Genomic DNA, 15538 nt, shown 5'->3' with positions numbered 1-15538 from the left:
AAATGCGTACAGCAGAAGGCTCTATTGTGTCATCTTTTTTCTCAGAATGGTTGAAGAGTTGTTAATATAAACAACAAAATGCTCAGTCTTCAAGTGCCTGCTGGTTAAAGCTATGTTTAAATGCCACTCGATAATTTGCTCTCCTCATTTTCTGTTAATAAAAAGATGTCTGTTCTGCTTACTTCTAAGCTGATAATGTAAATTATTGTTTTTCTTAGATTTGTCTAACATAAACCATGGACTCTGTAAAAACCTTAATTAATGCATTTGTCTTTTAGAAGATAATCTAGGTATTAAAGTATTTGGATATTAAAGTCCTATAAATAGCTAATAAAACCTCTAAACCAAAATTCTAAAGAAACTTACTAAGAAACAAGAAATCAAAATTTTATCTTGCTAATTTGAAAATTGTCACTGTACTTTCATTTTATTGTGCATCCTACTGAAATTAAAAATAAGTGTTCATAGAAAGCACTGAAGTCTTCTAAAACAGTTTGTTTCTAGGAGCCAAGATGACATTTAAGTTTTGGTTTTGTTTTCCTGTACCCTTGAAATGTAGTTTATTATATAAATATATTGAAGTAACCTTAGCTGAAGTATTTTTCTAGTATTTTGTTTTTCATCATAATTGCTCATCTTCCTCTGACAGGTTTTTTTGGTCAGCCTTACTGTTCTCGTGTGTGTGTGTACGTTACAATATCAATCTGTGCATTGTCCTCATACTCTTTCTTTTTTTTTCCTGACAGACCAAAGTGATGGTCTATGTTTTTAATGGGGAAAGCTTATTATAAAGACTTTAAACATTTCTTTTGAAATATGCAAATATGCAAAAAGAACCAGCATCAACAATATTCCAGAGAAAAAAAGGAAAGTCAGTTGTGTTCAGTTAGTATTTTACAAGTCTGTCTCAACAAAGCAGTCTTGCTTAGGGTAACAATTCACTCTCTGAGAGGCCACTAGGAGAAGCTGTTTCCAAAGTTGAGGGCTGTAAACAATGTACAGTCAACCCAGTGTCCATCATACCTAATTCTCATTGGAACTGGGATACCATAGCTATTCACAGGAATCTTAATCCAACAATGCATCAAGTGACCTCTGAAAATTATTACAGGTTTTAAGACCTCTAGACATCAAAATATTTCTGGAGGGTACTTCCAAGCCTTAAAGGATTACATTAAGTGAGAAAAAACAGTCCATTCCCAGAGAAAAATGTAAATCCACCAACTAATCAACCAGCTTCCCTAGAGTAACTGCCATCAGGACAGCAATTTTGCAAGATTGTCACAGTAAAAGTTTCTTTAAAAATTCTGGTCAACCTCTATTTTTGGTGTCATTATTTAAGTGTCTTATGGTCAAACAGCTACTTCCCACTTGAATTTACTAGCTCTAGTTCATGAGGTGTTTGTTTCAAATCTCTTTTGATATTTAAGTCTGAGTGAATTAAACAATTTGAGATGTGACCAGAGACAACATTACATTTGTGCCACTTAGATTGTGATCTAAGCAGACAAGACAGACCAATCCAAATCCAATTGATGGAGTTCTTATAAACCAGAAAACTAATAAAAGTGAGAGAGAGAAGGCTACTCAGGTTTTGAGTGTTCAGTTTCACCTAGTTCTCTAGTCCCAAAAGCAGTTGTGAAGAATAAGGAGGAAAAGAAAATGGAGGAAAGAAAAATTCACTCTCCATTTACTTTCTTGAGAAGGTAATGTTAAAATGAAAACTCTTCTTAAGATGGTCTATCAATTTTCTTGGCTGAGTTCTTGAACAAGAGGTCCCAGGCTTCAATAAGAAAGCTGAATACTGGGTTTGAATTGAAATAATCAGGTTCAAACCACTATCCATAACATTTGAGATAGTAGGAAAGGCACACTTTTATTGTTTTTAGTTGCAAAATATTCCGTGCATAGTTCATGCATGAACTAAACCTTTGAAAAACAGATGACTGCTTGAGTCTGATTTTCTTGGCTGGCACAGAAATTTCTAAGTAAAAATAACCAGCTGTACTGTGCTATTTGATTTTATCCTGTCTTAAAAGCAATTAAAGAAAAAGATGCAGAATACATCATGAATGGGAAATTTGAAACTTTTTTTTTTTTTTTTATGTCAGTTCATCTCAGAGTCAGGTGTTGGTTTTTTTTTCTGTGGTTCTTTTATTTCAGTAGTAGGCAGACATTCCCAAGAGTAGCAAAAGAATGATCGCCAGTACAGTAGGTGTCTCAGAACTGTGTTGTGAAAATGCATTTTTATATTCTGCTTGTTGCAATAAGGCTAACAGGAAGAAACAAAATATTCATTCAGAGTTCTTGCTGTTTTCTAAAAGTGTATTTCAAGAGACGAGTTTTTCAGTGCCATAGACAGTACATTTTTCTAACACTTTTTGGTGTACTCTTTCTTCTGGAACGTTTGCTTTTATGCAAACATCCACTGAAAACATACTTAGCAATTCTGAAAATTTTATGTATTGTCAGTGGGGTTCTTTATGACAGCGAATTCAGTGAAGTGACAGGTCCCCGGTATGTGGTGAACCTCGCCTTAGTGCAGGTTGACAGATGTGACATCCTACTGGCTCACCTTTTTCACTTACTGTTATCTGGACCCCTAGGTCTTTTCTGTCGTATATATGACATGCCTCAGCGAGGTTTAATATGACAGAAGTATTTGCTTTATCACTCCAGAGCACGATCTCTCCTGACAATGAAATCAGACAGTGCAATTTACTTAAATTTGAACTTGTTCCATCTGTCAGAAGGCTGAGGTAAAGTATCCTGGCATCCGTCAAAAGAGAGAAGTTATTTGCTCTTTCGCGTCAAATTCATACACTGGTATATTGATGTGCCTAGTTACTCACATCTCCACCATATCTGATTTTTATTGTTGTCTTCACAATAATTTAAGGAGTTCAGGCATTCTTTCCACCTTGACTTGACAGATCACAAATATAAGTGATTTAAAGAGTGAGAGAAGTGTTAATGTTGTGACCAGGTAGCAACTTATCCCTTCTAGATTTAAGTATAGTACAGAAACTAAACGTAGCAACTTACCAAAAAGATGTGCATAGAATCACAGAACGATTCTTAGACCATTCTTAGAATGTTGCCTTTCTTCATGTCATTTTACTACAATTTTCTCAGTTAAAGAAATATTGAGATACAGTTTTAGAGTCTCTGGAGGAGGTACAGGTTGGATCCACACTTCGTGTCAGGTAGTAAACTTAGGTGGGATGCAGTAGCTGTTTTGTTATCCCGGAGCACAAAGTTAAGAGAGTAACAGGAAGTTTTCAGATATTTATTTTTAAAGTATGCCATATGTGGGGAAATTGTGACTGTGCAGCTGAAGTATCATTTGGAAAATGTGTATTTAAATTTCTTTCATTTTGCCATTATTTTAATATAAAGACATTAATAACACCTTTAGGATAAGACTCGTAAGTGTGTGCTTAACGTACTTACTACAAGGCTTATTATTAATTATTGGTACTTAAATTTGATGTTTAAAAATGCCAGTGCTTTTTTTTTGTAAAGACTGTTTTTTGTTGCATCCTTTATGCTATATTTATATGGAAGTCTTTACATGCTGCTATTTGTCAATCTGGGATGGGGATCAAAAATCTATGCTTGCTCTAAGCAGGTGGATTTCTAGGTGTTGCGTGGTCTGGCTTTTCTCACTGAGGTTTCCTTCCACCTTTATTTTAAAACCACTTTCAGCCGTATTGTGCATCTGGGAAAAGATCTGAAAGATTCAAGGAGCTGAAATTCAACAAGGCCAGAACAGGCTCCTCTATTGCGCTATCAGTACTAATTTTCTTGAGAAAGGATACTACATATTTGGGAATGATTTGGGAGAAATATATGCTAACTTGTGTTCATATCAGGACCAGGTAGAAACTGAAGACTTGAATGTAAAAGTCCAGCTCAAAAGTTAAGTTGTTTGTCTAGTTGCAATTTGTCGTTACTATAATCACAGCTTATTGTTTATCCTTCAAGACAATGGGAAAGGGGAAAGGACAATTAGTATGTGTGTTAACTGAAAGCTTTAAAAATAAAGATCACTCTTCAAAGAGGAATCTGTATGAAGGGATATCAGCATTTATTAAATATTTAATATTACAGGCCAGATGGAATTGGAACAGTATCTATTGAAGAGAAAGAAAGGTTTGAGGAAATTAAGGACAGACTTTCCTCCCTTTTGGAAAACCAAATAAGCCATTTCAGGTGAGTGTATAATTTATTCAGTTAATGCTAAGTTTTACCCGGAAGAATTTTCTCATGGTACTCAGTTTTGATCTAGAACAAGCAGAGTGAAAATAAAACAGTCTAACTGCAAATATTTTTTTGATAAATAAAATACTAAACAATTTATTTAAGCAGGTGATTGTTCTTAGAATTTATTTGTGTATCATATAAGTTGTGTTCTTTCTATGGTAGAAAAGATTTTTCAAAAATATAGGCCTGGTTTTTTTTTGATCCTTTTAAACTTTAAGCTCTCTGTGACTCTTAGAAAATTGTATTTGAAAATGATGGAGGCGTGACAGTTTCTGGATTAGTGCTGATCAGAAAAATTATTAATATGTAAGTAGAGAACACCTTTTTTATATGGCAGCTAAAACTTTTTCCTAGATGTCTAATGTCATTTGTTCAGTTCCATTATACTTATCTTTCCTAAATCAGCAAAGGTCCATCACCCTTAATAAAGAGTTTGTCATATCTAAGGACTGTCAGTGTAAGGACTGCTATAGCAGTAGAAGATGTTTAGGGAAGAAGTACAAGAAACAGAGCAAACTTGGGGTGATATTTCTTCTGGTATCTTTCTGTTTTCTAGAAACTGATGCTGTATGAATCTTAGTATAAAATTGGCATTTAGGCCACCAAATCTGTTAGTTTATCACACTAAGCCAACCTATCTGCCATAATTCTGTTGATCTAACCCTTTCTTAGAATGTATTTATATAAATTGTCTCTGTATCAGCTTATGACAACCGGTTCCACAGTTTAAATAGTGCTGTGTGAAACAGCTTTCTCTTGGTCAGCAAGGTTGTCTGTAAGTTTGTTGGATGCTACTCTGGTGTGATGAGGTAAGTATCTAGTATTCACTGGTATCTATCATGTTGATAACTAGGTTGCTTAGGGATATTTTGAGCACAGAAGACGTAGCGATTTTCACTTGAGACTTCATCTCTGTATTGAACCAAAGAGAGTTAGGATTGTCCTTGAAGACAATTACTTTTGGTAAAAAAAAAAAAAAATGTGGTCTCTTCCTGTATTTCCTTTGAAGATTCTTCCCTGATACATTTTCTCTCTCTTGTATTACATGGGATTAAATAGGTCTTTCCAAAGAAGCAGTATAGAACAGCAGTGGACAGAGTGCTTCCTACCCAGGTCTTGGGAAGGCAGGAGGAGTGTACTGACAAGGAACATCATCTGTAGGAAGTAGGAAAAATTGTTTTTGTGACAATCTTCTCATGCTTGCTGCAAAGAAAAATCAAGGGATATTGGAGCTGGAAGACCTCTGGCCTGTGGTTGGCATACTTAAAACCATATCATATCACGTTTACAGTAGAAACATAACCATTGTAATTTCCAATAATGTAATTCCTTTTACTATATACACAATGGGGAGGTCAGTGAGAGTAGCTGGGGCCCCAAAAATACTGAAGCAGCAGAGCCCTTCTAAATGTGTACAGAGAAAGGAAGGAGATAAAGCAACAAGAAAAGAGTCTGGGCATCTTCAGAATAATTCTATTAGCCTTCAGGCCTTCATGTGCATGATACTAATTACAAAATGTATAACAATGTCTAAATAATTGAGTTGGAACAAATAAAGGTAAAACCCATAATGTCTACTTACCTACACACTAGAGTATGTTGATGAGCTCTATCATTGACCATTTGATCTTTCTGCCTCAGTCTTGATGGGTTTAGAGGGAATTCAAACAATGTCAAGTAACTCCTCCTTAAGAACAATGAAATGTGCCATACAAAGATAAATGCCTCCATCCTTCAGAGGACTCTAAGGTTTGCCTTAAAATCCTGTTTACCCAAGATAGGCAAACAGTGCTCTGCCAGGTGAAGAGCAATTATTATATCTTCCTCTGAGCAAATGTTAGAAATAAATAAAAATTAAAAAAAAAAAAAGTCCAGACTTAAATGAGGACACTGCCATAATACTGGGAGAAGAATCACCTGTGCCCTGGAATCTGAATTTGTAAAGCATATAGGGTTACAAATAGGACATCCTGATAAAGAATTGGCATTAGACTTTAAAAGTAAACTTAGATAATGTAAAATGGTCACCTGTATCATTTATTAACACAGAATAACCAAGGCCATGAGATTGCTTTCTGAAGAAAACACGGTATTAAAACCACTCCAGATTCTAGTCCATCAAAATTGTGATGACTGATTTTGAAAAATACGTCCAGCAGTAAAGATCAATGCAAAGTACTCACTGAGCTTCTTTGCTTTGGCCTTACTGTCCCTGAATGCCGAGTGCCCTTTGTTCTGTGTCACCGGGCGTCCCACCATCTCCCACGCTGGTGTCCTGCTTCCACTGTTCTTTCTAGTACTGTTTCTACCGTACTGATTACATGTGCTCTAGAATATTTTAGAGGCTTTCATGTCCTCTTTTTCAGGTAAGTTTTAAAATAGCAGATTCTCTACAATAACCTCTTTATCTTTTTCATGGAGTCACAGAGGGTGTTTTAGTTCTTTTTTCAGATGACTTTTTTTTAACCTTGGCATGCATTTGACTTGGAATCTTATTTTTTGAATTTTCCCTCAGGCTGCTTGTAGGTTTCTTGCCCTTTTATTTTTTTTTAATTGTTTTGGCTTTTGTTTTTCAAGTTCTTCATTTTTTCACAGTTTCCATTCTTGAAATTGAATATACATGTACAAAATATACCTGTTTTTAGTTTTATTGTTTTATGATCACTACTACAGAGCACCTTTCCTGCTCTGCACCTCTCAAACTGTGTCCTGTTCACATTTGAGACCAAATCCAGAATAGCATCTTCTCCAGGGGGTCCTAAATTAGCTGTCCAAGGGAGCAATTCAAAACTGTATCATTGTATCTCATCCTAATGAGACATGGATCAAGTGTACGTGTGTATAGTTGTAATCTCTTGCTATTGGTCATCAATTTGCAGTTTCTCTAATCTCAACATTTCCTAATCACTCTTGTCATCCTAATTAGGTACAGACTTTCAAGGACCACCCACATTATTCTTTTTCCTGTAATGCATTAGAACTTTTCTAAGCTTTGCCCTCGCTCCATTGCTTTGCACTCCATGCACTGCTCAGCTGTCACTGTGGACAGTTTAACTGAAGAGTCTATTTCTCTTACTGCCTTTTCAGTGGTGCACTCAACATTTGCTGTGTCCACCTAGATCACTAGGTCACACCCATCTGAAAAAGATGCTCTACCATGTCTGTCAGCTAACTGGCAGCTTCCAGTTTTGATAGTCCCCTATGGCCTTTTTAATTTTCAGTGCTATCAGCCTGTCTCCATTATGATTAAGATGCAGTCTGCCCATGCTGGTGGCTCTTGTCTAAAGGATTTCCCATTTCTTAAGGTATTTACACCTTTCCTCTCTGACTTCTTAAGGACCCACTGAGACTTTGAATCTCTGCCTGCCTCTCAAGCGTCAAATGTGAAAGAGCCAGTATTTCAGAGAAAGGTGCTGTGAGGGTCTTGAACTTTAAGCTCTTGCCTGACTGTGTGAATTTTATCTCTGGAGTGTTCCTCCCACACTTTCATGTGTTGCTGGTGCTAATGTAGACCATGAGTGCTGCTCCTTCTCTGTTCTCCCCTAGGTAGCTTATAGAAACATCTGTTGATGTCCACTGCCTTTGTACTGAGCAATTGACTTACTGGTTGGTCCTCTTGGATGTCACAGACCCACTTGTCCATGCATCTAATAACTGAATTGATGACTGTCACCATTTATGTCTCCTGATCTTTAAAGATCCCCTCAGCTGTGGGATCATCCTTGCCACAGCTGAACAGTATGAAATCAGATGCCATGGGGGTTTTATCCAGGAGACTGAATTTCCCCTTGCCAGCAAGATGCTGTTTCTCTGCCTCCTCAGCAGCGCAGAGGCTGTAACACTGGAGACAGAACTGCTTGGAGTGTCCCTTTAGGCCTCTACTGTGAACATTTCCTTTTCTTTAAGCTGCTGATCTCAGAAAACAACTCTTGTTTGTCAGAAGCCCCTTGTACCAATTGCACACATAAGCTTGCTGCCCACGTTGTACTCACACCTACTGTCTCTGCAATAAACTGCAATAACCCCTATTGTACTGTGGGACTTCTGTCTGCATCATGAACTTAAAACTGGTTTGGTTTTGGAAACTTGTTATGTTATTTACGTTGCAGAACAAACCTGGAAGGAAGTCTTCAATTTGAAATATTAAGTATAATCAAGAAATGAGTGACATTTATTCCACAACTACCGTTAGAGGCTGATAGTAATAAACTATTCCTTTTGTGGGAAAGACAAATCAAGGATTATGGAAATATACTGAAAAAGGAGGAAGAGATAAAACACCTAAAGAAGTGTTCTGGTTTAAGATTACTTTAACACCTAAGGGTCATTAAATCTGCTTTGATAATTTGTTAACCTGTCCCCAAAATTTGTTAGCACTACAGTAAGAAAGGAACAAAATGAGGCAAAGCAAATACTGGAATTCTTGTAGTGGGAAATCCTTTTTTGACCTCATTTACAGGGCTTTATTTTAGCTAATCAAATGTATATCTAAAATTCATTGATCTGAATCCTTTTATTATAAGAAAAGATTTTACTGTTGGAACACATTAAAATATGAGGCTACCATTCTCAGTGAGTAATAATAACAAAAAATAATCTCAGCAAAGTAAAAAATCCTTTTTCCAATTGGGGTTATCCCAGCAAGATTTTATAGACAGGATTAAGAGAGGTTACAGTTGCCTGAGCATTATAGTCTCATTGAGTTGGTATATCAGATCATTCAGAAGACAAAAATGAAAAACAAAGCTATGAATAGAGTCAGTTTTTAATTTACATAATTTTAGAAGTATAAAGACAGAAGTGTATATGCCTCAAGTTGTAGCTGATAAAATTAAGATAAAATAAAAAGCTTTTCCAAGCTCTTTATAATAAAATGGGGGAAATATGGAATATCTGGAGACATTTTTGTTTCCATATATCTCTAGAAACTTAATTTACTGACATTGTATCCTTATCTTTATCCAGTATTAAAACACAGTGTAATATACAGAGTGATACTTCACAGCTTCACCAGCTGCCGTGGCTACATGCGAAATAGTACCTCTTTCCAGGAAGATAATGATTTAGCTCATCAGAGACCATTAAATATCCTTTATAGTTGAGAAAGTGGAAGTGAAGCCTTTAGCTGTTTGTATTTTTTCTGTATTTAGTCCTGAGCTGCTGGTGGGCTGGTAGTGCTGTGCTATGTAGTATGTCATGTATGTGCTCCATGGCATACCACTGAAGAGGCCTCCTGCTTTCCTTAGTACTTTGCATATAGGGAGTCTTCTGCAAACATAATTTAATGCCAGTTGTGTACAGTTACTTAGTTAGGTCTCAAAGTAAATTCTTAACTTAGGTATTATAATTCTGATAATTTCCTCTTTCTCTTTTTTCTTTTTCTTTTTTTTTTTTCCTTATGTTTTAAGATACTGTTTTCCTTTTGGACGTCCTGAAGGAGCTTTAAAAGCCACACTTTCATTACTTGAAAGGGTAAGTTTGAGAATATATTTTAAGTTCTACTTAAGTACTAAGCCTGCATTTTTCTTTTGCTTTCAGGCTGCTTAAAGTAGACTCATGTCTTCTCGGATATTTTACTACTGGTTTTAATTATTCGGTGGGAGGTTTTTTCTCAGTGTTTTCCACAGAGGCAAACAGCTGTTTCTGTAAGACTTATTTATTGGGCTTTCACTTTGAGCAACTGCAGTGACTCTGTTTCTGTATAATTTAATGATTACCCAGCATTACTTCTGAAGCAGTACAACTCTAGAGCCCTCTTTCCCTGCTTTCTGTGGTTTGTATTAATATAATGCCAATATAATGTCTGTACTGATATGCAACATTTAAAAGCATCTATATAATCCAGATAATCTTCCATAACTGCATATTCTGAGTCAAATTAAGAAAAAAAAAAACAACTATATGCAGAAAAAATGTCATGGGCATCTATAAATCTAAACTCTGGCCCAGCAAATCCTCTTGTATTGACTGGAAGGGAGAAGACCTTGTAATGGCAAAACCATCTCAGACTTCTCTAAGGAAAGGGACTTTAAATTCCAGAAGAGATTCCAGAGGAATTTTGGCAGCCGGAGCCCAATGAAGTTATGTCTGTGTAGTTCTGCCAAAATCTGAGTGGTCTAGTCCTGAGAAGTGTCAGTTGTTCTGCTCTGCACGACACTCCATGGATGGAGATTTCGTCTTAGAAAACCTCTGTTATGTTCAGAAATACGTAGGCAGGCTGGGTATATATGATTTCTTTCACATATAATCTCAGTGCTAGTCGTGCTCTGTAGATTCCTTTGTGGTACATCAAACAGCTGCTTCCTCTCGCTGTTCCTGTTGTCATGAACAGCAACGTTACTTTCTGTCTGGTGCTCAACCAACACCATTGTCAGAGTTGACCACCGGGACATACCTACACCTGCGAATTCACAATGGGTTACAAACATTTTATTTTACCTGTATTTGAAAATTTTGAAAAAAAAAAAAAAAAAAAAAAAAAACAGATCTAGAATAAAAGTTTTTGAATACTGTATTTTCACTTGTTGATAATCCAGAAGTTATTCATTAAAAAGAAGCAAGTCAACAAAGGTAGGTGTGTCATAGGAGTGTGCAAGTAATGGAAGAAATCTGCTTTGTAAGAACATCTTTCTAATGGCTTCTCTGTTGCTGAACCTGTTTCTTTTCCACCATATCCTTCCCAAGACCCTACATCTTTCTCCTTCCTTTTAACAGTAATTTTTAGATATGTTGTATTATATAAGGGTGTAGCTTGCCTAGGGATCCATTTGAGATGCAATTTTAAAAGGTTGTGAGTCATCTGAAATTTAATTATTTACATTAAAATGTGATAAAAGCATATTGAGTTTTGTTTACTTCTGCCTGTTTAAAGTTAATGGAGTACAGAATTAAAGTAAAAATGCAAGTCAATTGTTAACACTATTTATTCCATTTCTTTGGATGACCAATATCTATGTTAGTAGCCCAGAGTATATAATGTTGCATTCATATAAAGAGGTATATATTTTCAGTTTACCTCACTTGCAACAGGTGATTAGTTTTATTAAAGTCTCATATTTTAAAAAGATGACTTTAAAAACTGGCGGATTTTAGAAAAGCTTTCTATAATCTGTTTTTCTACCTGTCAACAATAAAATATTCTGCCAGAAGTTTAATATTTCCCCTGCCTACTATAGACGACTGTTCTTCCTGGCAAGGACATGCTGAATTTGAATAACTTTATGAAGGAAGAAAAGTAAGTTGATATGGTGGTGTTCACAGTTTCTCCTTTACACTGTTGAAGAATCAATAGGTTTGCAATGGTTGAAGCTTTTCCACAGATGAGAACCAAGCACATTTCCACATCTTTAGTGGCCACCATGATCCAGCCCATTATGGGAATGCTCTTGTTATACTGGTTTTGGTGTCACCCAACTGGAACCTGACTGGCATGCTGCAAGATGCCAAATGGTAGGGGTAGTCTTGTCTAGTATATAAATACCATATAGGCAGTCAAACATGAATTGAACAGAAACCTCCAAAGACAAATATCTAGTTCCACCAGCTGAAATAATTCCTTTTTGATTTCTGCCTTTAATCATTATCAAATCTGTAGTAACATTAGGATATTTTTATCCTTTTCCTTGGATCTTGAGTAATGACTGTAACCAAGTAGTAAAATTGTCTCTGGTACAGGTTTTAATGAAAGATATTGCTACTCCCATACCAGCAGAAGAGGTGAAGAAAGTGGTTAGAAAATGTCTGGAGAAGGCTGCCTTGATCAATTACACTCGACTTACAGAATACGCCAAAATAGAAGGTTGGTACAGCAATCAACTGCCAAAGTGGCTGTAAAAGCCAACAATGCCTTTTAACTGAATATTCTGTGAGCAGCCTTTTCCCTTTACTGAACAAACCCCTTCCACAGCAAGGGGAAATGTCTCATTAAAGTCTCAGCTGGTGAACTATGGAGCTTTTTCCTATTCATTGCTTTAATATGCCTCCTGGGACCCTGTTTGAATGGAAGACTAGGACTTCTTAATTTAAGTTGCCCTTTGTTCTTACTTTTGAGTTCTCCATAAATCTGAAAGGTTGTTTATGGGTTATTTTTTATTTCTCTAACTATGCGTAGTAATTAAACTACTGACAGGAAATTCCTTCCTTATCACCAGTAACAGCACCTTGAAATTTCAAAACTCTGAGTATAGATGCTTTTCTGATGTACTTATAAGGCAGACAGATAGATAAATGTTACTTATTTTTGCTGTTGTATTGTCAGATGTATAATAGTAGCCTGATCATTAAAAACTTAATGAAACCCTGATTTCCTGAATGAACTAATGAGACAAAATACTAGATCTAATGATAATCAGCAGTTTTCTTGGAATTTACATATGTTCTAGAATGTATACCATGAAATGAATGATGACTTCACTCAAAAAAATCAGCTAGCATACACAATGTCGTTTTAATATTTGTAATCCCTATGTAGCGTAAAAAGGAAGTCATAAAAGTCAACTGCCTTTTCAAGACACATCTGTTATTCTCCATAAAGTGCAGAAAGCTTGAGATACACCTGTACAGATATATCCAGGACTAGAAAACAGTGTGTGTGCATCCATATAACTGGTTCTTTTTGGAAATAGAGTCAACTAGCAGGAAAATATATGAAAAATGAATTCTACTTTAAAAAATCCAGGTTATTTAATATAGCACGTTTTTGCATAGTATGTTATTTCTAGAAATGCACTAGAAGAAACAATTATCACAACAGCAAAATGAAGATGCTTCATATGTGTAGCAATATTACAAAGCCAACTTTTGTCCTTTTTCCGTTTCTGCTCAAATTCTCTGAAAATCAGGAGTTAACCAATCTCACAACTGATTAACAAAAACATCATCTCATCACTATAGCAACCAGTATTATATCATGGGAGTAACAACATGATACCATCTTAGTAACCACTTTATCATAATTAATTATGATATCATGTTGTGTTAAAGAAAGACGAATTAATATTAAATCTATTCTGGAAAATGAAAAAGCAGAAATACCGTTTTCTTTAGTTTTTCTCTCTCAGTGTTCATAAAAGAGATTTTTTAATGTTCAGTATTTCATTTTTTTAGGTAACCTGTTGAAATAATGGGTATAAAAGTATAAATATTTTTTTACAGATGACAAAAGCATGCAAAAGGTATCTAAACTCACTGACCCTACATTGGATTAAAAAAGTTTTTTTACAGTGAAGTAAATACATCTTTGGCCAGGATTTTTAACTATATCCCATGGAATTATGGCAGTTCCACTGCAAGTAGCAAATTTTGCGCTATAAATATGCACACTGTTAACACAGCACATAAAACTGCTGTCCATCCCGTGGCATATTTTGACTTCAAAAATTATTGTCTTTTGGTTGAAACATAGCTAGAATTCTGTAAGTAGTTTTAGACTCATGTAATTGTAAACCCAAAGCACAATAGTTGTTTTCATATATAAGTCTAGTATCTCAACAAGAAATAGGTTGAGTACTTTTCTGCGAATAGAGTACTATTTGAAAGTGAAGCACTCCAGCATCATAACATCAGAAAAACAAATGCATTGGTTTTCAGTAGCAAAGAGACCTGTATTTGTCTTTTTCTATACTCAGATCATCACAAATATTCTACGTTTTTAACAATATAAATAGAGCAGATTTCAACCATAGGTTCAGTTCTGTTTCTTTAGGATTATGGGAGCATTATTGTCTCCATGCACTGAAATTACATTCTTCTCTTGAAAGTAATGCATGTTAGTGTTTACATCAGTTGCTTACTCCTCAAATTGCATATGGAAAGCATATCGTCATTATCTTTATAACACTACTGATGTCCTGAAATGTAGCTGTCGTACATTATTGGGACTTTTTTCCTACTCTTTGAATATTTATTTGGTGAACAACATCATATTAGTCAAAATGCAGTTATTGCATGGTAATATCTGCTATAGACCAATAGTAACTACCTAAAAAGCAGAGATGCAAAGAAGGTTCTAACCAAAATTATATTCTTATGTTCTTACTTTCTTCCATTATTTTACTATTATATGTGTTTCTAAATTCCCAGGCACAATATGGATGCAGACTCAGCCACTGGGCATGAAATAGACACTGTATAGAACTACTAAATAAAAATACACTACCTAAACATATACACCGTTTATCCATCAGCTGACAAAACCCATCACTTGGTTGAGCTAACTATCAGGACTCTCACTGCTATACTCAAGATTTTAAGAACATTTAAACTCCTTATTTGGTATTTATTCTACTCTAAGGAAGCTAAAATAGTTATATTTCTGTAATGATGTTTTTCTTCTTTTTTTTTTTTTTGTTTTACATTTAGCAACAACAGAAAAGGACTCAGGTGATTACTATTTGTGTGCATGTCTGCATGTATTACAGATTTAGTGTGTTGTATCTGTTGTTCTATTATTCTTCTTGATTTCAACAATATCAAAATATTGACCAGAATGTGTGAACATTAAAATTAGTTTTAATGTAGTATAGCTCCTACAGTCTTCATTTTCACTGATACTTAACTATGATGTGCATATTTATTAGCAATTTAGATAATGTTATATTTTGGAATATTATGCAATTGTAGTTTCTGTGAAAGAGGTGTAACTAAGTGATACAGTAAAGTTTGGCTGTTTGTGTATTTAGAGAAATGTAATTTCATAGTCATTGGCAAAAGTGGTATCAATTTTTTCAGTGGGACTGCTGGATTTATTGATGAAGGTCTTGACAGGAGAACTAGTTTCATAAAGCTGGTTCTACATTCGTCTGACATGGCTTTGTTTAGTGATATGTTTATGTTTATATGTTTGTGTTCCTAAGTTCATGAAGCTGCTATGTTGTATATTCTCCAATAGTGCAGAGAGGTTTTTTAGTGCTTATATCCAAGTATTCCATAGAGTGATCATAAAAAGAGCATAGCTGATGTAGTATTTGTGGCTGAGTAGCACTGGCTGCACAGAAGTATGAGAAGTTGTACATATATTTACTTTGAAATAAATGCGCACACTACTTTGTCTTACCTTTTTAAAAAATGTGCACACAGACCCAATGGAAGGCTGATCACGATGCTTTGTGAGGTTTCCACAAATATCAACCACAGTTATGAGAAGGGGCATTTAGTTGGTATCTTTCTTGGGATTAAATGATTTTTTTACTGGAAAGACAGACTGGGGTGATGACTTTAAAGGTTCCATTAAAGGACTTAAAAATGGAGCTCCTTCCCAGTGAGGGACTTGAAG

At 35.4% G+C, this 15538-nt stretch overlaps 1 protein-coding gene across 9 annotated transcripts in view; it reads left to right on the top strand.

The window, feature by feature from the left end:
* Nucleotides 1-15538, top strand: part of CADPS2 (calcium dependent secretion activator 2) — a 308892-nt gene that overhangs the window by 214929 nt on the left and 78425 nt on the right. For 5 of the 9 annotated variants that reach the window (XR_010469580.1, XM_065048849.1, XM_065048848.1 and 2 more), the window contains exons 14-17: nucleotides 4114-4215; nucleotides 9675-9738; nucleotides 11941-12064; nucleotides 14626-14646. Coding sequence is in view for 8 of the 9 variants with exons in the window: in XM_065048849.1 (XP_064904921.1) it covers nucleotides 4114-4215; nucleotides 9675-9738; nucleotides 11941-12064; nucleotides 14626-14646 (311 nt within the window). In the remaining variant the exon portion in view is untranslated. The remainder of the gene's footprint in view (nucleotides 1-4113; nucleotides 4216-9674; nucleotides 9739-11940; nucleotides 12065-14625; nucleotides 14647-15538) is intronic. The other 4 variants (XM_065048851.1, XM_065048850.1, XM_065048852.1 and 1 more) reach the window with 1 other exon arrangement.

Source organism: Columba livia, chromosome 1 (genome assembly GCF_036013475.1).
Source record: "Columba livia isolate bColLiv1 breed racing homer chromosome 1, bColLiv1.pat.W.v2, whole genome shotgun sequence".
Taxonomy (NCBI): domain Eukaryota; kingdom Metazoa; phylum Chordata; class Aves; order Columbiformes; family Columbidae; genus Columba; species Columba livia.
Note: the sequence above shows the minus strand (reverse complement) of the source record. Positions and strands in the feature narration are given on the sequence as shown.